The 22508-nt window shown below is 56.4% G+C and overlaps 1 protein-coding gene across 2 annotated transcripts in view; it reads right to left on the reverse strand.

Annotated features, from left to right (window-relative positions):
* Positions 1-3323: 3323 nt before the first annotated feature.
* Positions 3324-22508, reverse strand: part of PKP1 (plakophilin 1) — a 42128-nt gene continuing 22943 nt past the window's right edge. For both annotated transcript variants that reach the window (XM_037496118.2, XM_037496120.2), the window contains exons 3-14: positions 17960-18354; positions 15025-15169; positions 14071-14278; positions 13114-13291; positions 11632-11746; positions 10236-10391; positions 9558-9734; positions 7908-8061; positions 7414-7600; positions 6791-6875; positions 4655-4761; positions 3324-3478 (exon numbers count right to left, since the gene is read on the reverse strand). In XM_037496118.2, the coding sequence (XP_037352015.1) occupies positions 4687-4761; positions 6791-6875; positions 7414-7600; positions 7908-8061; positions 9558-9734; positions 10236-10391; positions 11632-11746; positions 13114-13291; positions 14071-14278; positions 15025-15169; positions 17960-18354 (1875 nt within the window). In that variant the 3' untranslated portion in view covers positions 3324-3478; positions 4655-4686. The remainder of the gene's footprint in view (positions 3479-4654; positions 4762-6790; positions 6876-7413; positions 7601-7907; positions 8062-9557; positions 9735-10235; positions 10392-11631; positions 11747-13113; positions 13292-14070; positions 14279-15024; positions 15170-17959; positions 18355-22508) is intronic.

Below are 22508 nucleotides of genomic sequence, written 5' to 3' on the forward strand. Positions count from 1 at the left end.
GCAACATCAGCCGCAGTGTGAGGGGTCACCACCCCACTGGATGCAGGCAGGTTTGGGTTTTAGAGGGGGAAAAATGCAACTGTTTAAACCTGACCAACTCCACTGACCCCCTGCACTGCATGCCCAGTGCCAGATGGCAAGGCCGGTGCAGGGCCCTGGACATGATACCAGGTTTCAGGCTTAAATCCCCAGCTAGCTTTGAAAATGGTCTACCACATTCTGCTGTGCCACCCAATCTGGGCTGTCATTGGAGGGACCACACTACCTGGCAGGAGCTGCTTTTGGTTTGGACAGCCAGACATGGTGGCAATATCTGGGGGCGGACAGCCAGCCACTTGGGCCTTAGAAATTGTTCTTTTTCCCAGTCACTCTGTAATAAACCCTATTGTTGTACCTGAGCTTCCCTTCATGTCTTGCGATTGTGAGTACAATAGTACAATTGTGAATCCACACACTGTGAAATCCCCCAAGCTTTGCCCAGTTTCACCACGAGGGTGACAGAGCTGCTGCATGGATCAAAGGCACTAACACAGAGCAGGAGCCTGAGTGGGTGTCTCACACCCTCCCCGGCCCAGCCCGTGGTGCTCCCATCCCTGCCTGCCAGTCAGCAAAGGAAGCTCCCAAGGAGGTGAGCAGCCCTCACTCCTCAACAACACCCCAAATAAACCACTGCTTGAAGAAGTTCAAAGAAACGCCAGCAATTTATTGATTTCCTCTATTTCCAAAAAAAAAAAAAAAAAAAAAAGCAAATACATAGAGTATCACACAGGGAAACTGGGCGTAGCCAGCACCAGGTTCTTACATAAACATCGAGCAAGAGGAGGGATGGGTTGGGAGGGGACCAGGATAACTCGCAGCATCCCCCCAGCCTCCTCCCCTGCCGGCAACCTCCTTGGCCATCCCTGCCATGCCACCTCTCAGCCAGACTGCGAGGTGCACAGGGCGCATCACCACCCCAAGTCCCAGGGAGAAGAGCGGGGTCTTCTGCTGGTCTGCTCCCTGCTGGACAGGCTGCCAGTGGCCGGTGCCTGGGCTTGTCAGGCACAGGAGACAGCGAGTGGTCCATGTCCTTCCCCAGCTGGGCTCACATTGCCACGTCTTGTTCAGGGGTCTGCCCTGGTAGCGTGAGCCGGTGCAGAACATGCCTCGGCTAGGAAAGGCTGGCACACCCTTACTCTCTTTCTCTCGGACATGCATTCAAGCCTCCACCCCACCACCCCCTAATTTCACCTCCTCCAAAGTAATGGGCTTGGATCAGAGGCCTGGGTGACATGCCCCGCTGACTGGCCTGAGCCGGCATGACAGAAGCCAGCCCAGGCCCCTGTGGTCTATAGGGTTGCACCTCCCCAAGCAGAGGCCTGGGCCCTCTGGCTCCTGGTCAGGCCAGGACAGTGAAGGGAGAGGCTGGGGGTCAGGGCATCCCTGGGCGGGCACCCCCCGGGGCTGTCATGGGCTCACTTGTGGGCTGCTTCCCTTTTACCCCAACCTGACTAGACAGTCCTCTCAGACTGGGGGATCCCCAAAGCCTGACCCTGTGTCCGCTTTTTCCTCCAGGAGAATATAAGCCATGAGAGTGCAGGGGTAAGGTTTGCTCACTGTTGTGCCCACAGTGAGAAGCCTGCCTGGTGCATAGTGGTGCTCCAGACATGTCACAGATCTTTGCAAGAAATTAATCCCTCTGGGCCCCGACTGGCAGGGGGGTCTCCAAGAAATTTACCTCTGGGACGGTTGCACACAGGCCCCTAAAGCAAGCATTGTGCCATCACGTTTGCCAGAAAGTACCTAAGAAATGGCTGGAGACGCTCTGCAGAGCTATGTTCCTCATCTGCCCTCCCGGCCTCAGAGACCAAGTCTCCTGAGCCCAGAAAGATGTCTTCAGTTCTGATTGCTGGGGTGAGGAGGGGGTTGAATTGGGGAGCACAACAGGGGAAGGAACTTGGGAGGAGGAGGAAGGGAGATGAGGATTGAGGGGCACGTTCTATTCTCGAAAAGGGTATGAACAGGCAGTGGATTCCTGTGTGACACCAATAACACCAGTGGGGGAAGAGGGGCTGCTACCCGGGGAGCCCCGGGGAGCCCATCCTGCTCTATTTTACAGTCTGTACTGGGGGCTATTTACAGCACGCTTTTTTGACAAGGCCCTCAGGAGGCCCTGCTCCTACTTCTTATCTGAAATACACGAGTCTTGGGGCTTGGATGTGGCTGGTGTTTCTGGTGGCTTCTTTGATCACATTCCCAGGTGGCTTCAAAGGCGGCAGAGACAGGACGACTGGGGTTCAGAGGACGGCGGGCATGGCCTCTGGCTGGGGGTTGGGCTTGTTGGGGCCCTGAGCTGACAGTCCCCTTCCTGGTCTCTCCCAGTCCGCTTTCCCCAAGTCTCCCGGGACCCCAAACACACCCTCCCTGGAGTCTCAGCAGATAGCCAGGGCGGGTGTCCTCCTGGTCAATTCCCAAATGGTTGTCATTCCACTGGAAGCTGAGCCCTGCCAGCCCCAGGCAGCCCCTCTCCACTGGCAATGTGAAGACCAACCCCTCTCCAGCACCTCTTTGGCTTTGAGCACCATTTCACCTTCTTTCTCCTGCAACTAGTTAGATTACATGCCCCCTGAAGGTGGGGGCTTTGTCGGTTGAGCTGCTCTGTCAGTACAGAGCCCAAGAGAACAACAAGTCCTCTCTCCCTCTCCCTCTCCCTCTCCCTCTCTCTCTCTCTCTCTCTCTCTCTCTCTCTCTCTCTCTCCCTCTTTCTCAGACAGGCTTCATCTAGCAAGGCAAACGTGATTGTTCTTGTCCATCTCCCAGGGCACCACTCCCTGCCCAGCCCCTGTGGGGTGGGGCTGTGGGGCAGGGTGACTTGGTCGCATGGCTAGATTCCCCATGAGATGCACTGAACCTCAAGCCCCCTGCTGACCTCCTGCCTGCAAAGCTGCCTCATCGGGAGGGAGGTCCAGCCCTTATTACTCTCCCCTCCCGACTCATCCCGGGAGGTGGCAGGCAGGATGCTGCGGGACTCCGCCTGGACAGTCCATGCTGAGGGTCCCCACCCTGGCATGGTACATTTGGAAACTATGGGCAGCTAATCAAAAAGCACATGAGTAAGAAACACCGGCTGCAGGAAAGCAGCTGACCTAGGTTTTTGCAGTTTGTGGTCATCTTTCAGGCACTCTATGCACACAAACACACATTCGTACTTCCATTGCACACACATGTACACACACACACACATGCACATTGTTTCTCAGCAAAAGAAGTATTGACATCAGACATAAGCCCCTTTAACTCAAGAAAGGTTCCCCCTCCCACCCCAATCCCCATTGACTGCCAGTTCCCCGGAGGAAAAAAAAAATCTAAAAAGATTTCCATCATCCACAGTTTTCAGATTTGCCCTTGGTTGCATTTGGACTCTTCCAAGTGCTGCACAGGGTGGACAGAACAACCCCTTCAGCAAGGCTCGAGGTCTTCTCAGCCGGTCACATCATTTCTGGAAAAGAAGCCCTCCAGTTAACATTTATAGGGTGATGCTCCCACAGGGGGTCCAGCCAATATGGTCACCCCCTCCCCACCCACATCTGCACTGACTCTGGCCTACCCTGAATTCAGGGCCACCCTTGATGCACCCACAGGTTGCTCCTATTGACTGAGAGCTTGTCAGCTTTGGCCTCCCACTGCCACACCCACCTACTCCCCTAAACGTAGTTCCCAGCACAGAACTGAGAGACCAGACAGTGCTCATCAAGGCGCCACTGAATGTAGCCTTCTCTGCCTTTCTGTCTCGTGTTGTCAACTCCTCTGTCAGGAGAGGGCTTCTGCAGTCTTATTGAATTTTCGTCTGGACCAAAAGTACAGACCTCTCCCCAACCAGGACCCTCCTTGGGTGTCAGTGTTGGGGGTTAAGGCAGATAGTTGGAGTGCCAAGGAGTCCCCCTCAGCTCGGGAGAGCCTGACCTCGTAGATGGCTCCACGCTGAGGCCACCTCTGGGGACCGCTCTCGGGCTGATGTCTGCTTTGAGTCTTGAAGTGTGCGCCTTGGTTCACTGACAACACTAAAAATGCATTTTCCTGGAGCCCATCCAGAGATACGACATCAGAATTGTTGGGGTTGGGGCCAAGATGTGCATTTTAGCAAGCGTCCAGATGATTCTGATGGAAACTCAGGCTTGCCAGTCTCTGTCATACATAGATATTGGTTCCGTGGTTTTGGTTCTCAGAATCATTAGCTGGAAAGAAACTTGCCTACACTGGGCAGGTGCAGAGGCTTGAGTGGATTATTAAAAGGATAAAAAAAAGAACTATGGATGCCCAAAGCCATAATGACATAGGACTCCACTGGGGTCGTTCACACCTCAGTCACCGGCAAGCCTCCACCTGAGTCATGCAATGTGCAACTTAGGTACTGGGACACAGCACTCCCGCCAGACCTCTGGCCTACTGACTCCCCCAGGCCATGGCACATCCCTCATGTCATGGGATGGGACTGCTTGGCACCCTGCACAGTTGCCCTCAGAGCCCTGTGTCTGGCTGAGTGAGGTTCTCTGCCAGGTAAAAGGATGTTTCTGAGCCCCTGGGGAGCACAGGCCTGGTCCCTCTTTCTGAGACTCGTTGAGTTGCTGCAGGGTCCTGGAGGCACCCCCTGCTCCAAAGGTGGGCTGATCCTTACCTCCCAGTGGAACTTGAGTGGGCAGCCTCTTCTTAGAATCGGGAGGTGAAGTTCCTGAGGCTGTTGGCCCCAGCTAAGGTTCCCAGCATGCTTCTATCAAAACCTTGCTGCAAGAGGAGAAACATCAGCTGTATGAGGTACCCCAGACAAAACAGTGTGGGGCTCCCCAGGGGGACAGAGATGACCCTTCTAGAGTACCCTTGGCCAGAGCCCTGGGCTTTTGAACAGGCTCCACAAAACTGGCCTAACTGAATGTGCAACCAAACCCAAGGCCCTTAGTGGGATGACTGGACTTCTGCCAGCACACTTGAACTTCCTCCCTGCACTGGCAGAGACCTGATCAAGGCTTGAGGGTTTCGGCTAGGACACTCTCTTTAAACAGAACAACCAAGATCAGATCAGAGAAGTTATTAACCACCCTTCCCTCTGACTCTGCCTGACCTTTTGTCTCTTTATATCCTGATATAAAGAGCTCTTGACGGGGGTCATGGCCGGCACTCCTCGGACCCCCAGCAGGCACTGGCACTGGCGCTGAGGAGCGGCTCTGCTGCCAGCTGCTCACTTCCCCCAGCCCTCACTGACCCCTACGCTCCTGCTGAGTGGAGACGGAATCTCACTCCTGCCATTTCTCCTCACACACAGTAGGCGCTCCCTAAATGCTTTGGTGTGAATGAGGCAGCAGCAGGTATCCAGGGTCCTGGAGAAGAGGCCCCAGGTGCCATCCCTGGGTCCTGGGAGCCTGATCAGCTCTCACTGGCCCATGGAAATATGAGGGGTCGCCGATAGCAGGCAGTGCCCAGACCCACCCCTACAGGTCAGGGCACCATGTGGCATGGATTTCCCCCAAAGGCTTGCTGGCTCATTCCCCCTGAGCTTGGCTGGGTTTGGTGGAAAGAGCCCAGGAAGGAGAAGTCCCAGGCCTCAGCCTGGCTCCTGTCCTGACTCTTGGAGTCCAGGCTAAGCCCGTACCCCGAACCTTCATCTGCAGGATGGACACACACCCCGTGGCCTGCCTCGCCATGGCTGGACCACCCCAGCAAGAGATGGGTGTGCAGGAGCTCTGGGAAAGCAATGTCTGCCGGCATCATGCCAGAGCCGTGTCCAGTGCCCAGAGGGAGGTATGGGTCTGAGCAATGGAGCTACTTCCCATGAGCCTGGGAAGTGGTGCCCTGAGTATCTGAGGCTAGGCGTGGTCTCTGTTTGTATCTGGGGTGAGCTGAACCCTCTGGACCCCCAATGAAGCTCAAGGAAGCTCTCCTCACCTTCCTCCCTTCCACTTGGTCTCTCAGGCAGCTGCTGCCTGGCCAGGCCCACCCTCATTGTGGTGACTCCAGAAAATGGAGGACGCAGGCCACTACTGGCCAACACCTGCATACTTTCCCAACTGACCGCTTCCTGGTAAGGTCACCAGAGTCTCCGGGCTAGAAGTTTGAGCATTGTCAGTTCCTCTGTCCGCTTCTCCTGCCTTCTGCCCTTTATTTCCATCCCCGCTACTGTCTGTGGGTCTAAAGAGCGGCTGCCGTACGAATGGGGGGCCGGGAGCGTGCAGTGATGCTATGACCTCTATAATTGAGAGGAGACAGCCCCGGAGATGAATGGGGCTGGGAGGCGTGGAGGACAGGGGGAGCCAAAGGTCAGGGGGAGCAGCAGCCCAGGGTCCCCTGTCTGCCCTGCCCTCATCTTGTCCTGGGAGATGTCTTCCTGGTGCTGCTTTCATCCTGAAAGTATCTCCTTAGAACCCCTTGTGGCTTCCAAAGGCCAACCCTCCACTCTGGTGTGAAATGAAAGGGGCTTTGTAGTTCAGCCCAAACTGAACTACTTTGCTGTCCCTGGCCCTGATCCTGAGTCAGCTGGTATCATTCCAGAGTACCCAGTGTACCCCCAAATGAATTCCACGCCTTTCGTCCACCCTGCTGTTCACTTTGTGCCTAAAGCATCCCACCCCAGGCCTCGGTGCATTTCCTTGATTTGCCCCCCTGTTGCCCAGGGCTGTCCCACACCAGCTGTCACATACACTCATATCTGGGACTACAGCACCATTTCCCCACGCCCCCACCTTCTTGACTCAGTGAGACGTCACTCAGTACAGGGGAAGTTCAGGGGTGCCCCGACAGGCTTAAGGGAGCGGGCCCTTACCTGTCTGAGGACACCCTGCAGTTCCTTGCTGGACCACATGTCAGACAGGAGGAGGCGGGCAGCGTCTGCTGCCTTGGGCGAAGCACTGGGCAGGAGGGAAGTTTGGTTGGGTGAGACTCCAGGAGACATAGAATGAGGACCCTCTCCCCTCCCCATCCCCCTGCAGGGTCTTGGAGATGTGGGGAGGCCTCAGGGGTGCGTGAGAGAAGAGCCCCTTGGGCAGGTCACTCTACACAGCAGGCACAACCCCATGCCCCGTGCCCACCTAGAGGTACCAGGATGCCCTCGGGGGCCATGCAGGGACGTGCTCTCCCATCCTGGTCACCCCAAGAGTCCATGAACCAGAATAAAATCCCCTGCTGCTCCAGGCCTTCCTGCTGCCCCCCCGAGGGCTCATGTCCCCTGTGCTCCCCAGTGGAAAAACATGCTGCCCCGCCCCTCTGTGCAGCCCTGAAGCCTGGCTACTGGACCCTTGGGCTCCACAGTGCCCTCAGCTTCTGGAACTTCTCTCCATTTGGGTCTCCCCATCCCAGTGCCCCGGCTCTAGGATCTGTTCCTGCTCCCGACTTGTGTCTTCCCAGGGTGCCAGGTAAGGAAGGCGGGGACGCGGGACACTGGCCCACCTGCTACGGCACAGGTTGAGGACGTTGTTGATCATGCTGCTGGAGAAGTACTGCTTGGCCATCTGAGGCTGGGAGGTCATCAGGTTCCTCACGGTGTAGCAGGCCGAGGACAGGATGTCTTCTGAGTTGCTGGTGTTGCCAGTGTGACTAGTGAGGAGCCTGGTCACCTCTGGGAACACCTGGTTCCCTGGGGAGAAAGCAGTGGAGGAAGGGGTCAGGGTGAAGGAAAGGGCTGAGGGGACCCTCTGGGGCTGCCGTCCCAGGCTGCCCTCAGCCAGGCTCCAAGCAAGATGGCTCCCCAAAGTCTAGCTCCAACTCAGGGTACAGGGTCTGGCGCTGCACACCTCTCATCCAGCCTCTCTTGGGCTGTCCCCCATCCTGGAATGCACCTCAAGGAGCGGTTGGAGGGTGAGCTCCCACTAGTCCCTGGAGAGTAGGGGCTGCCAGCCCTAGGGTGGGGCAGCAGGGCAGTCAGATGCCTCTGGGGGGCTTACCCATTGCTCTGTGCAGCACAGGGTGGCGGGACATGTTGCTCAGGAGGGACGCTCCAGACCGCACCACGTCCGAGTTACCAGACTGCAGGAGACGGGCGATTTGTGGCAAGCCCTTCTCCTTCAGCCCGATCAGCTGGCTCATGCCGCTGGACATCTGAGAAAGAAGGACTGAGTGAGGACCTGGCCTGTGGCTTCCTGGACACCAGGGCAGGCAGGAGTTGAGCAAGGCGCCCCAAACAGAGAAACCCAGGTCTTTTTTCTCTTTCCTGTTGGGAGCACTGGCAAAGACAGACAAAGTTGGCTCACACACAGCAACTACAAAGACACAGGTGCAAATACACCTCCTCTTTGCTGTCCCTGGCCCTGATCCTGAGTCAGCTGGAGCCCAGCTAGGGGAGGAGAAGGCAGTTCCCTCATTAGTCAGGGACCCAGAGTCAACTTCCAGATGCACCAAAGTATCACACACCACACTCCCTGGTTTGTCTCCACTCTGCCTCCCTCTTCTTTCCCAGCAGTGTCTGCTCACATAAAGCCCTATAGTCAAGGGAATTTGTCAACTGAAGACATGCCAACCATCTTCTTCCAACTTCCCTATCTTGTAGCACTCAATACGTGTTTGTTGGGCCTCCCTGGTGGCACAAGGGGTTCAGCGCAGCACTGTGAAGCTATCTGCAGCTTCTGCAGCATGAGTTCCATCCCCAGCTGGTCAGGGAGCTACCCACATGGTGCAGCTGACCTCTCCTGCCTGGCCCACTGCTCCCCTCAGCAGTGTATTTCAGTCAGTCTGCCTGTTCTGTTCCCCACTCTGTCTCCGGTGAATCCTCTCACACCCCTGCACCTCTGGCCTGTACCCCAGTTCTTGTATGCATAAATAAATAAATATTTAAAAAAAAATGTTTGTTGAGCACTTGTTGGAAATAAAGATGGGTAAGAGAGGGCCTGGAAATCCAACCCAGGGTACCCATAGGGCTGGTCAGTTCAGTTGGGCCTCTAGCAACATAGCCAGCTTGGCTGCAACATAGTTCAGGCAGCTCTGGCGTTCTCACAGACCCCAGCCCCACCCTCTCCCAGTCAGGAAAGTTCTTTAACCTCAACTCACTCTTGTCCTGCTGCTATCTGATGACCTTTTGTCCTAAGTAAAGGTGAGGGAGAGTTGGCTGCCTCCCTCTCTAGATGCTTCTTCATTACAAACAGGCTCTTCTGGTTCCACCCATGCCAGCCTGTCCTCCATTAGGCCTCAAGATTTCTATTGACAATGCCACCTCTTCTTCTGGACCTGTGCATACCCCAAACACTCCACTGCCACCTCTGTCAGTTCGACAAAGAGGAGACTCCTCCTGCCACCAACACACCCTTCAGCCCTGCCAGAGCCCAAGAGGCCAGCATGGGACCTGGGTCACGAAAAATGGGGGTTCTTGGGCTCAGAATCCAACCAGGGTAGGCTCACCCATTACACACCACCAGGGGTCCTGGAGGCCTGGGATGTCTCTGCTCCCCTGACACTCGTTAGGCTTCCCAGAGCCTAACTCTCACTGCCCCTACACTGGTGTTTGCAGAACAAACTCTGGATCAGAGTGGTCGAGACAACTCAGATGGGGGACAGGTTGTAGGAGAACTGGCGAGTGGGCGGGGGTTGCGTGGGCCCCTCACCAGGCCCTTGCTGGCAGTCAGGTTCTGCAGGGCACCAGCACAGGCCTCCAGGGTGGCGTCCTTCTTGCTCTTGCCCATGAGGTTCAGGTAGGTGCGGATGGCGTCCGAGTGGTACAGCCAGCTGCTGCCCTTGGGGTTGGTCTCCTCCTCGGGAAGGGGGCAGTCGTAGTTGTTGTTCTGAGGACAGAGGGAGGGTCAAGAGGAGCCTGATGAGGGCACTGAAGGGGGGCTCCCCCAACATCCAGCGGCGGGTGCCTAGGGGGTGCCTGAGTGAGTGGTTGCCTGCTCCCCTCGCCATGGTCCAGTGTTGTCTCTGAGGCAGGCAGTGAGTGTTCTGGGGTCTCATGAAGTGGACTCCAGAGCTACCTCTGCCCAAACCCTCCTGCTGCATGATTCTTCCTCCCCGCTGAGCTTGACCCACCCTGGGCCTACAGCCCCGGCTCCCTCCAGATGAGGCCTGCAGAGGGCTGGAGATTTTGCCCTCAGGGCTGGCCTGGGCTCCTACAGTCCAGGAACACAGACAAGATAGAGGCCCTTCACGCATCTCCAAGGGCCTGTCCCCTCGGGTTGGCTTCTGGTCCATCAGGGCAGAGAGGAAAGGGTGGAAGAGCCCAGTGGGGTGCTGAGTGGGGGGCGGGCCCTCCTCTGCCAATTGGCAAACCAGTGGATGATGCTCACCATCATCTTGTCACTCTTGTTGCTGAAGCAGCCAGTGGAGGACTTGTCTGTGTAGGCGTTGCGGGCGTTGTACTCCAGCTGGCGGTAGCGAGTGGGCACCTCCGCGTCCAGGCGGTAGGAGAGGTTGTGCAGGATGCACATGCAGTTCTCCACGGACTGGGGGCCAAGCAGAGGCACCCGCCTGAGCCTCTGCCTGGCTCCCATCAGGGCCCAGCACACAGTAGGACGCAGCAAGAGGGCCGCGCCAAAGTGAGTGGACACTGGGCCACTAAGCTCGCCTTCCACCGGCTCACACTCCCTCAGGAGCAGCCCTGGCGTCTGAGGTTCTATGGCCAGCTGGTGCCTATGTCCCTCCCACCCCCTTCTTTGTGGCCGGTCCTCAGCATCCATTTCCAAGTCCACACGGACGGTGAGACCTGGGACTGCACGCTACAGCTCTTTGCATTTTCCTTAGGGAACCTGCCAGGCTAGTGTTTGGGGCAGCAGGTCTACCCTCCTAATGACGCTTGGCCCTGCTGGGCTGAGGGGACTGGACTTCCAAAGCTGAGGTCCACGGGGACCAAGCCTAGCAGCCGTGATAAGCTTCTCTCCTGAGGCCCTATTGTTGCCTCAAGTGGTGGGAGAAGACCAGACCTTCCACAGGGAAACTCCATGGCACATATGCCTGGGATGCCGGCCCAGGCCCATCATCTGGACTGCACTGGCCCTCCTTGGTGCCACTCACAGCCTGAGGTAGCTTCCCTCTGTGACTTTCCCTTTCTCTGTCCATAGTTAGGAGGGGGCAGGAGGGTATCTGCCCAAGGCCTGTCTGGGAGGACGAGGGACAACTGCAGCAGGAGGCTCAGGGAGGGCCAGGCCCTGGAGCACCAGTCAGCCTCTTGTCAGAGGACAGCAGTGGCAGGAAAGCATTCTGGGAGGTCCGCTTTGCCACGTGCTGCCTGTGTTCTGCTTCTTAACTTAAAGCAACCCAAGAAGTAGATATCATTATGATCGTCTCCATTTGAGCAAAGTGTCATCTGCGGAACACAGAAGCTCATGGAAGCATCTGCTTTTAAAAAACCCCTAAGGGAGGGAGATGACTTGATTCCAGGAACTGACAACCACTGTCCGGAAGCAACTCTGACAATCACTGTCCTGGGTGCCACCTGTGGGGGTGGGGGGCTACACTGCACCCAGGCACCCCTTCACCCCACTGGCACTGACAGGCTCCTGTCCAGGCCACACCTTAAAGGCTCCTTTGGAAAGAGCAGACTCGCCTTGTGGAGTCTGGGGGAGGAAAAAGTCAGGACGGAGTCCAAGGAGATGCCCTCATTGCTTAAAGGCCTGGAGCTCTGGACAGAGGGAAAGCCTGGGGACTGGGGCCCAGGGCGGGGACCTCCTGAGGCCACTCTCTCACCTTGTCGTCACAGCGGCTGGCCGCCACACAGTTCTGGACATAGGCCATGAGGGAGTCGATGAGGCCTGTGTAGTTCCGCATGGTCTGCCGACCTATATCGGCAGAGCTCAGGTTCCTGTGCGAGAGAATGGAGAGGGTGGGAGGGTGCAGGGAAGGAGGGGAGAGAGAATGGTGGGGGTGCAGGGAGAGTGGTGGGGGGCATCGAGGGAGAGAACAGGTGGAGAAAAAAGGAGCAGAGAGGATATGGGGTGGAGGTTGGAGGTTGCGGGAGGGGAAAGGAGAGGAGAGGAAACAGAGGAAAGGGATGAAGAGGGGAAAAATAGGAAGGAAAGAGAAATTATTCAGCCTATTCTGCCCCCAGAGCAGCCTGGATTAAGCTCTTGTTTGAACTTAATTCTTTCTTTTTGTAAATTTTGTCCTGGCTGGTTAACTGCCAGGCAATGACTACAGCTTAGCAGCCAAGCACACATCTAACCACCAGGGGGCACTTGCTGAACAAGATTAGGGCCTGGCCTGCCCAGTGTCTGGGTAAAGAGGCTCCATTGGGTCCTGGGCCATGGGCTGAACAGGGTCTGGAGTCACTGGGAGGCTGGACTGGGGGCTGATATCCCCTCCCGCTGGAAGCTGTGTTATGGCTCCACAGGGACCCATTGCCAAGCAGTCTGGGCCCACCTGCCTGGTGCAGGGGGTGTGGCTGCTACTGCCCGGGTTAAGGCCTTAATTACCCTGGCTTTTCATCTCTCCAGCCTCTCTGCTCTTGGAGGCCAAGGCTGGCAGGAGGAGCACAAGTTGAAACACAGGCACACATGCCAATGGCACCCCCATTGCGGGGAGGTTCCCAGGATTTGGGGAAGACAAACCCCATTAAAGCAAGGTGTGACCCTAAAAGGGATTTGCTCCACTGCTCCACCTCAAACCAGCAGCCTCACCTCCCCAGCCCCCCAGCTTGTAAACCCCGTCCTGGAACAAGCACGCTAAGGGTCCTCCTCCAGCAGCCCCCCAGGGGCTCTGCCACACCCTGGTGTGGAGCTCAGGAAACTTTGGGGAAAGCAGTTCCATCTTCATGCCAATGGATATGGCACATGGTTTTAGCATTGCAGCCGGGAAGTGACTCATTGAGAGCCAATCAGTAAGTAGACCTGGTCTAAAAGAATGTTCTTCAAGATAGTACAAGAAACACATTTTCCAGGAGTGGGTGAGGGGAAAAGGTGGAAACGGTTTGGATATTCAAACCCAGGCATTTGCACGCTTAGATTCCTAACTGAGTCTTCTGCAGCCCAGCAGAGGAAGCTGTGGGGTCCTGAGCCCCATTCAGATGTAGGAAAGCAGGTGTGCCTGGCACCCCGTGTCTTGGAGTCTGTCCATGAGGTTGAGGAGGTTTCACGTCACCTTCTCTGCCCCGGCTGTGTCTTGGCTGAGATGGGGCTGTCTGGGGCAGGGCCCACAGCTGGGGCAAAAGATCCAAGGGTCCCCTGCTCTCACCTCAAGCAGCCCGTGGCATTGAAGAAGACCTCAGGGTCCACCATCTCCCGGGACCGGTTGCTGTTGCCGTCGCACAAGCCGGAGAAGGGGATGATGACACGGTCCGCCAGGACGGGCAGGGCATCGGCGATGAGCTCCTCCTTCAGCTCATCAGTGGAAGACAGGTTCCACAGCAGCCCTGAGGTTTGGGGAGGGTCAGCGAACACATGCCAAGCTCCGCCGACCCCACGGATTGTGGGACACCGCCCCCCAACCCCAGCTCTAGCAAATGAAGTACTGTTGCGAGGTCCCTTTCCAGATAAATCTAAATCTGCTGCCTGGTTGTTTTATGAGCACTGTTCTCAGTGTCTCAGTCAGGCTGCAGGTTTTTTTGAAGAAATTATCAAGAATTCTCTATCCAGGTCAAAGCAATGCCCATGGAAAGAGATCCAAGCACCTTGATTAATTCGTGGTTTTTCATAGACATTTTAGCATCCAGAATCTTCTAATGCTCTCCATGGGAAAGTCATTCCAGAAATACCCACACCCATCATGGTTAGTTTGAACAAGGTCTCATTTTCTTGGTTCAATCTGAGGTCTTCACAGCAAGTTCTGTCTCTTATGCCCCCACCCCGAGTCTTGGTCATATTTTTAAGGGGTTGATTCCTGCTCCCATCAGCCTCACTGTCTTCCCATAACCATAACAGGCAAATCTCAGGGCCAACTTGGACTCCTTGTATTCTCTCCTTAAAAAGACCATGGTCCCTTGCGGCTAGGTGCATGCCCAGGTCACCACCTGGACACCACTAACCTGGCCATTCCAGTGCCATGGGGCTCCAGGATACTAGCCTGAGGCCAAATAACCTGCACCGTGTGCCTTGGCCCAGCCCCAGGAGTGCCCCACACCCTATCTGGGGGCCACAGCCAGAGTCCTGCTCAGGATCCCCTCCACCGGCTCCCTGTGGCTGGCTTCCCTACCGGTCAGTTGTTTCTGGATCTCGGTGCACCCAGTTCTCCTCAGGAGGCTGACAGCCTCGCGGATCCCATTCTGCCTCCGCGTCTCCAGCTTGTTGGCAGTGCTGCGGAACACCAGGTTGCGCAGGGCACCTGCTGCGGCCTGCTGGACATTCTGGTTGGGGCTGCGGAGGAGGTCCACCAGCTTGCAGATGCCTCCCAGCTGATAGACCTGCCGGAACAGGGGCGCCGCGGTCGAGTGAGGAGCTGAGCGCTAGACGCCGAGCTTCTCAGGCCGAAAGTCTACTTTCAGTTCAGAAACACATCGAGGTTGAACAAAACAGATGAGGAATGGCCACAGGGAGCTAAGTCAGGTGCCCGAGCTGTGCTCCTCACACCCTGGCTGGAAACCTTCCCGGTAGCTCCCTTCCCTGCACCAAGGAAGCAGGACAGAAACGCACTCTGTAAGGGAGACTCTCCTCGAGCAGAAACCCAGGGGCAAATGAATCCCAGACTCTAGCAAGTGCGATTATGGCTGAGCCCTGCGGGTGCCCTCCCTGCCAGCCAAGCTCAGGAGGCACCAACAAGCCCAGCTTTCCACGTGGATGCCTGGTGAGAGAAGACCATGGCATGGAGAGGGACAGACAGAGGGTGGGAGGGGCTCGGGGATGGGACAGGGTGCTCTTTAGTAGAAGGTGAGAAGGTTCTGCTGAGCCCCTGGTGTCACTGCCTTCCAGACGAGCCGAGGAAATGGCTCTGGCTGCTGTCCACTCAACCAGAGGGCTCTGCTCTGCACAGAGGGTTAATGTGCCCAGCTCTGTTCTTGGGCGATGCCCAGCACACTCCTTGCTCCAGGCAGCTGGGCAGGGTGAGAAGGCGCCAACTGCAAATGCCCCCACCCATCTCTAAATGCAGGGTCAGGCTGACACACCCAGGCCCTGCCCAGGCCCACAGAGAGGAAGGTACACAGCGTGCTACCTGCTGCTTGGCAGATTCATCCTGGAAGCAGGTGTGCTGGATGTAATAGGCCCCGATGGCCTGGTACTTCTCTTCCTGGGAGCTCAGGTACTGCACAGCCTTGGGGATGGTCAGCCCGCTGCACTCGATGTCCTCACTGCAGATCCTGCAAGAAATGGGCAGTGTGGCTGGGTTGGGAGCCCTGGTGTAGGGGATGAAAATTCCATTTGCATGTCCAAGCTGGCCTTCTGGAGACCTAGAATGAGGCAGCCCTGACCTCCCTGGAAAGCACCCTGGGAAACAGCTCCAGGGGAGGGAAAAGGCTCAACCTGCAGTGAACACTGACTCTAATGCGGCTCTGGTCATGGGTTAATATCCAAGCAGGTAAGTTACCTCTGCACTGAGAAAACACTCTGCCCTGTTCCCAAGGGGACACTCCCCGCCCACCCTACCATTTCTCATGTCTCTGCCTGGTGTTAGGAAAATGGAAAAGAATGACAGTAAGCCTGTCCATCCATCCATCCATCCATCCATCCATCCATCCATCCATCCATCCATCCATCCTTTCATTCATCCATTCACCTCTCCTTCCTCCCTCTTTCCCCCTCCCTTCACCTTCCCCCATCACTCCATCCATTTACCTTCCATCCCTCCATCCATCCATCTTCCTTCTCTTCCTTTCTCCATACATTCACTATCTATCCATGCATCCATCCATCCACCTGTCACCATCCACCTGCCCTCCATTCCTCCATCCATGCATGATCCACCTTCCATCCATCCATCCAGCCATCCATCCATTCTCCCTCTCTGTCCATCTACCACCCATCCTCTTATCCATCCCTCCCTCCCTCCCCTCAGTCCCAAATACAGCTAATTCTTCTTAAACAAAAATTCTCACATCTATTCCTTCTTCCTATTCTCATGGCCACCACCTCTGACCGTCATCAGTCTCTGTGTGGGGCTGCAACAAATCAGCCCCCACAACTTACTCTCTTCTTTAAGCTCCCAATTCATTACTTCATACCCCTTTACTAGATGAGCAGTCCTGAAATGCTGTTCGCTGTGTTGTTGCTGTCAATAACTTCCCTGAATGGCAGGTTCAAGTTCAAACTGCCAGACTGCTATCAAGGGCATGTGTTAGGCCAAAACATATGAAATGCTGGGTAGTGTACCTTAGCCATAAAACCAGAAATGGCACGTGTTCACCTAGGAGTCTGGTTGTGCTGTGTCCTCTTGCACAGTCCCCGCCCATTAAAGGGTCTGCTCCAGCAGCTCTTCTCCTCACTGTACTCTGATCAGGCTCAGGAATGCCCGTGTCCCTTCTCCTCACCACCCATGTGACCAGCTGAGCCCACTTCTGTGAACCTTCCCCGGAAGGAATATATTTCTTCTGGGAACCCCTCTGGCTCTCATGGTGCTGATTTCAGGCTGCCTTTCCACCTGGCTCTTGGTGCCCAGCAGAGATGGTGTGTTCCCCAAGGGCAGGGCAGTCCCTTCTGTGGCATCCAGCCGTACACACGAGAAGTCCTCCCAAAATTTCTAGGAGGAACCCTGCTCTCATCATGCTAGCCTCTTGTCTTGCCACAGTTTATCTGTGCTTGTGGTTTTAGTGTGGCCAATCAACTCCATTTCTGGAAAAATCACCCAAGGGACAGAGTTCCTCTGGTCTTGTGTCCTTAGCATCCCTACCCCATACTAAGAGAATGTCACCTGCATCTGCTAGTCAAATATTACCCCTAAATCACTTGCCACTCATTCCCATCTGCGTTTCGGCTACACCCTGCCTTCCATGGGTCTCTCATTTGGGACAATGAGCCAGGGCCAGGGGTTTCCCTGGTCAGTCTCCAAGGGAAAGAGGTTTCTTACTTCTCCTCCCGGTCATTCTCAATAGACCTATGACTTTCAAGTAGCTATAGAGGTTCAATTCTAGAATGGGGTTCTGCTTGTTATGAAAAGAGTATGATAGAGTAAGGTAAAGCACAGGTTCTAGCATCAGCTGTGAGGCCTTGGGCAAGCTCCATCAGGAAGCTGTAGAACAGCGCTGAACCATCCTGTCCATAGCTGTGTGACCCCTTACTTCCCACACAGTCTGGCACATAGGTGCTCAGTGAGTGTCCATGGGCTCAGCGTCCTGGGGTAGGCTCAGTGTCCCCAAGCCACCCCTGCCCGTCGGCTCTTTCGTTACTGGCAGCTCACTCGGGCCTTTCCCTGCCACTCGGCAATGGTCCTTCTGTGATCACAGCCAGGAGTGTGCCCTGTTCTTTAGCACTGATCAGTTCTTATGTTCATTTGTCCTGGTTTTCTTTTGGCCTATAAGACGGAGCCCCCTTCCCATCGTTACACCGAGGGAAGAGGGAAGAGGGAAGCTGGCACCTTCCCTCTTGTGGCCTCTCAGGCTAAAAAAGGGTGAAGGCATCTTGGGGCTCTGGGTGTGAACCTCAAGTGCCCAGAGCTGAGACATTGGGCAGGTGCACACTAGGTGGGCATTCAGAATGCAGAGATTATCTGCCTACGCTCAGAGGTTCTCCAGAGCTAGCCCATCAAAACGCGTATTTCTGGACCCCTCTCCCAACGTTTCTGAGCCAGTAGGGCTGGGTGGGGCCCGAGAATTAGCATTTCTCAGATTCCCAGATGATGTTGATGCTGCTGGTCAGAGGAACACACTTTGAGAACCACTGACCTCGCTAGTCTCCCATTAGCTGCCCTCTACTCACAACCAGTGACCCCTTGAAGCCTACGTACCCAGTGCATTTGTTTAGTGGGTTCTGCTTCCCCCTCACGCTGAGAACTCTCTGACGCCAGGGGCCCATGTGGCCAGGAACTCCCCAAGGAGGTACAGTGAACTCCTTGGGCACAGACCTAGGTCTCTCCACGCCCACATCCTAAGGGGCCAGCCCTGCTAATGTGTCTCCCGCCGCCCCGCCCGGCCCCACGCCAGCCCAGCAGCACTCACTTGGAGCTGGCCCTCGAGTGGCCAAAGGACAGGTCTTTGTTGCAGGAGATGGGGGGCACGTAAACTGGGTCCTGCTTGGAGATGCAGGAGGGGGGGCGCATGGGGCACTTCTTGACCGCCTTCTGGCCGCTGCAGGTGCTGTAGAAGCTGTAGCGGTTCTGGGTCGTCTTGTGGCCCTTCCCGCTCAGCGTGCCCTTGCGCAGGGTGCCCCGAGGGTCGCAGTACAAGTCAGGCTCACTGCGGCTCGCCTTGATTTTCTGCATGAAGCAGATGTCGCTGCCTGCGCCAGTGGTGGCACAGCCACCCCGGGTGTAGTGCCGGCCCCAGTTCTCCATCTGGCTGTAGGAGCTGAAACGCCGGTTGTCCGTCTCCCGCTTGAGGGTCCCATTGTAGATCTGACCAGAGGAAAGGAGAAAGGCTCAGTCAAGGTTCCCAACCAGGGGTCCTCATCAAGCTGACCCCGGCCAGCCCTCCCCGGCCTCCAATGACGCTCATGGGATGGCAGATGTTTGGAATAGAGGGGACTTAGCCATCACCTGAGCCATTACGTTTCAAACTGCAGGTTGTGACCCATTACAGATTATGGCACCAATTTGGCAAGCTGTGATCATCCCAAATATAGAACATCGGAAATCGATGCAAGCAGTGAGAGTGTATTGTTTTGTGAAGCTGCGCACGGGGCCGTGGGGGCAGCAAGGAGCTGGACAGCGCAACCCACCTGGGCTCAGTGCGGAGAGCAGCCAGAGGCCCAGAGATCCAGAGAGGGTCTTCCCACAGGCATTTGGAGAGGGAAGGACAACACAGGGCTTGTCCCTGCATCCCCACGCTCCCTCCCCGTCACCCACGCCACTCCTGGCACCAGCAGCTTCTGGCCCCGCCAGGCCTTTTCGACAATTGTATCAGGGTGGGGGGGATCACTCCTGGCTAGAGCTCTGTTACTTCTCACCTGAATTCCTCGTGTTGCCTCCCCTCCGCCAGGCAGACGCTTATGGGGACAGGTCACATGGGGGAACCCCTCAAAGGCCAAGAGGAAAACATGTGCTCCCTGGAGCTTCTGTCTCAGGGGTGACTGCACAAGTGGGGGCAGGCCTGGAGGCCGCAGGGTGGGACCAGGGAGGCCTCCTGAGCTTGGTCACTGGGCTTGGGGGTGGGAGGGGAGAGATGGGGCAGAGGCTCAATCCAACAGGAAAACTTACAACAATGAGGTGTCTCTAGGGCCACATGTCTGCCTAACTGGGGAGCCAGGCACCCTGAGAAGGGCCAGCAAGGCTAGAGACACAGTGGGAATGAGCTCCCAACAGAGCCCTCGAAGGAGGACTTTCCCAGGAGCTCGCAGGCCGGTGGGGTGGCCTGCTCTGACTTGTCTTCAGACGAGAGGATCAACATGGAGCCTGATAAATGTCTCCACACAGGTGCCGACTTGGGACTCACCTTTGCTGGTGAGCCAGGGCCAAGTCCAGCAGCTCAGAGCCTGCCTGCCCCACCCTGTGTGTGTGCAGGTGTGTGCATGCATGTGTGCATATGTGTGTGCGTGTGTGTGTGTGTGCCAAGGGGGTGGGGGGCAGTGGGCGTCATTAGGCACCTGGGTACTTCCCCTTCACACCAGAGTTGGCCACACAAGGTTGGCCAGTCCTTGGCCAGGTCCTCCCCATCTCTCTGGGTGTGTCCTAGGGAGCAGCTGCCCACCTGTGGGTCAGAAGTTGCTTCTAAAACTCAGAAGCCACAAACTTGGCCTAATGCTGCTTCCATCAACCCCACCCACACACAGCTGCACACTCAGGCAGGCACAATTTTCTTCCCCAAACTGGGTCAAACCAACCTACCCCAAAGGCAACTGGGATGTGGTGTTGGGGAGGCCTAAGCAGACAATAACAACACAAGAGGAAGGGGTAGGGGCAGCTTTCAGAGTCGTGGGGCATGGGATGGCACCTCGCAGGTGACATACAAGATATGCCATTAGGCCCGGCAGCTCCGGGCCACTGGCCTACCCCTGCCCAGGTCTCTCTGGGGAGGAAAGTGACAGCTGCGCTTTGGAGTGAAAGCGGAGCTCTCCCCTACGGCAGCTAGACCTTCACAGAAACACAAGGCCCTCTCTTGTTCTCTGTCAGCGACACCCCTGGGCGTTATCTCAGACACCTGGTGAGGAGGCCAGTGCTCATCCTGGCCCCAACCCAGCAAAATGCAATCATGCTGATGGAGCCTGCCGGAGACTCGGGACTTTGCTGTCCTGTCTGGGAAAAGGAGCAGTGGGCAGCCCTGCCAAGTCTCAGCAAGGGTGGGCTGCCCAGAGGGAACGGGAGCTGCCTGAGCCCCAGCGGGTGTAGTGGAGAAGGCAGAGACACCCCGGTGGGACTGCATTTCCCACCAGCCACACCCGCTAGTGTCACCCTTTTCTGGGAACCACAGCCGGCTCCCACAGCACGGTGGCAGGCAGGCTGTGTGGCAGCAGGGGACAGCTGCGGTAACCCTCCCATCACACTCTCACCCTCCTTGTACTCGCAGGAGCAAAGCGCCTCTCAGCCAGGCCTGCCTCTCCTAGTGCCACCGAGGTCTGGTCTCCTCCAAGGCTCAGACAGAGCGAGCTGCCACCCTGCCCTCCCCGGGGCCTGTAACCTAGCTGAAGCTGGCACCTTCCCTCTTGTGGCCTCTCAGGCTAAAAAGGGGTGAAGGCATCTTGGGGCTCTGGGTGTGAACCTCAAGTGCCCAGAGCTGAGACATTGGGCAGATGCACACTAGGTGGGCAACAGCACAGGCTCTGGAGCCAGGCCGCCTGGGTTGAGCCCTGGCCATGTCGGCTCGCAACGACGGCCTTGGGCAGGTGACTGAGACTGTGAGCCAGTGTCTCTGTCTGTAGACATGGGGCTGCTCTGGACCAGTGTGGGAGACTCCAGGGAAGGAATGTTTGCACTTAGGCCCATGTGTGACCAAGCTCTTGCTCAGGAGGGATGGCTTGTCCCTCTGATGCCCAGACTGGGGAGAGTAGCTGTTTGTGGGACCTGGCTGAGGGTTTTACACCATCCAAGCTATACCTAAAGGAGCTACCAGGTTGGCACATGAGAGGGCAAGCCCAGGAAGCCTGAATAGCCCAGGAAAAGGGGTACACTGGTATTTAGAGCAGGCCTCAGTAGGTTTCAGAACAATAAGAGGAGTGCTGTCCACTCAGGTGGGGTGCCCAGAATGAAGCCCAATCCTGATAAGATAGTGGGGTGTGTCTTTACACGGAACTATCAGCATTTGGCACTGTTCTCCCTGGAGCAGGATGCCCCAAGCACTGCAGGATGATTGGGAGCCCGGTATCAGGCCCTACATGCCAGCCACGCCAGACAGTCATTGTGACTAGCAGGAATGTCCCCCCACATTCCCAAACACTCCCTTCCAGGTCAGGGTGAGCAGCTGCAGCCCAGCGGGGTGTGCAGGGCAGTGCACACGTGTGCCCACAACAGGTGGGAGAGCTTAGCTGCCAATGCCGGGTCTCCCGGGCACACTCCCACACTCAGATAGCAATCAGCTGGCAGCGTCCTCTGCTTTGAATACAAAGGACAGTGAGACACACACACACACACCTCTTGTCTGGTTATTTCATGCTTCCTTGGGAAACTCCAGCCTCAGGTGGAATGGCCTGTGGATGGGAACATTCCAGAGGCTAGACACTTGACTTCCTGGGAGGAGAGCTGACCCCTCCTCCAGAAAGCAGACTGAGCTGGACAGCTAGGAGGAAGCCCAGGTGTGTGCAGAGAGACACGTTTCTCCACTGGAGAACAGTGGGTTCTTGGGGGGTCAACAACTGGAAACATCTTCCAAGGTGGGCCAAAGAGGGGCGCTCTTAGCAAGGAGCCCTTCCTCTCCAGGCCTTTCTCTGCTCCCCTCTTGTGCTAATGACTTAGGCTTGCGCTCACACCCCTTTCTACCTTTCCTTCTTGGAGAAGTGGGTTTTACCCCCACCTCCGCTGAATGATCCTTAGGACCTCAAGACAATCATTTCTCCCTGTTCTTCCTAAGAAGCGCTCAGAGCCCAAACCCTGAGGCAAAGAAAGTGACTTCTAGAGGGAAACTGGACCAAAGTTAAACAGCATAAGCTCCAGGTTCAGGGTCTTCAAGAGCTACATAGGGCCAGGGTCCCCACATGCATATCCTTCACTCTGAAGTGGCCCCCAAAATGTAAAAGCTCCAATTTAACCATGATTGTTGACAGGACAGTGGCAGGCTCAGAAAGATGGCGTCCTTTCTGAGTCCTTCCTTGCCACCCCTGCTGCCCAGACCATGGGCCTGAAGCTCATCAGTTTATCGCTGGCCAATCCAGGGCCCCCGGGGGCTGCCCTGCTGGGCTTGTGGTGCCATCACCGTGACCTTGGTCCACAAAGCTCTCATTAGCCCTTGCCTGTTTGAGAGTGGGCAGTGTCTCTCTGCTACTTAGGAGACAAACCCGCCAGCCTGGCCCCACCCTGCCTATCCAGTCATCTCTGCCCTTCCCGACACACCCCTCTGCGTGCGCAGCCTCGTCCAGCCTCCCGCTTCTGCTCAGAGCCTCCTCTATCCTGGGCGGCCCTCC

The sequence above is a fragment of the Talpa occidentalis genome, unplaced genomic scaffold (assembly GCF_014898055.3).
Source record: "Talpa occidentalis isolate TD23 unplaced genomic scaffold, MPIMG_talOcc4v2.1 talOcc4.8, whole genome shotgun sequence".
Lineage (NCBI taxonomy): Eukaryota > Metazoa > Chordata > Mammalia > Eulipotyphla > Talpidae > Talpa > Talpa occidentalis.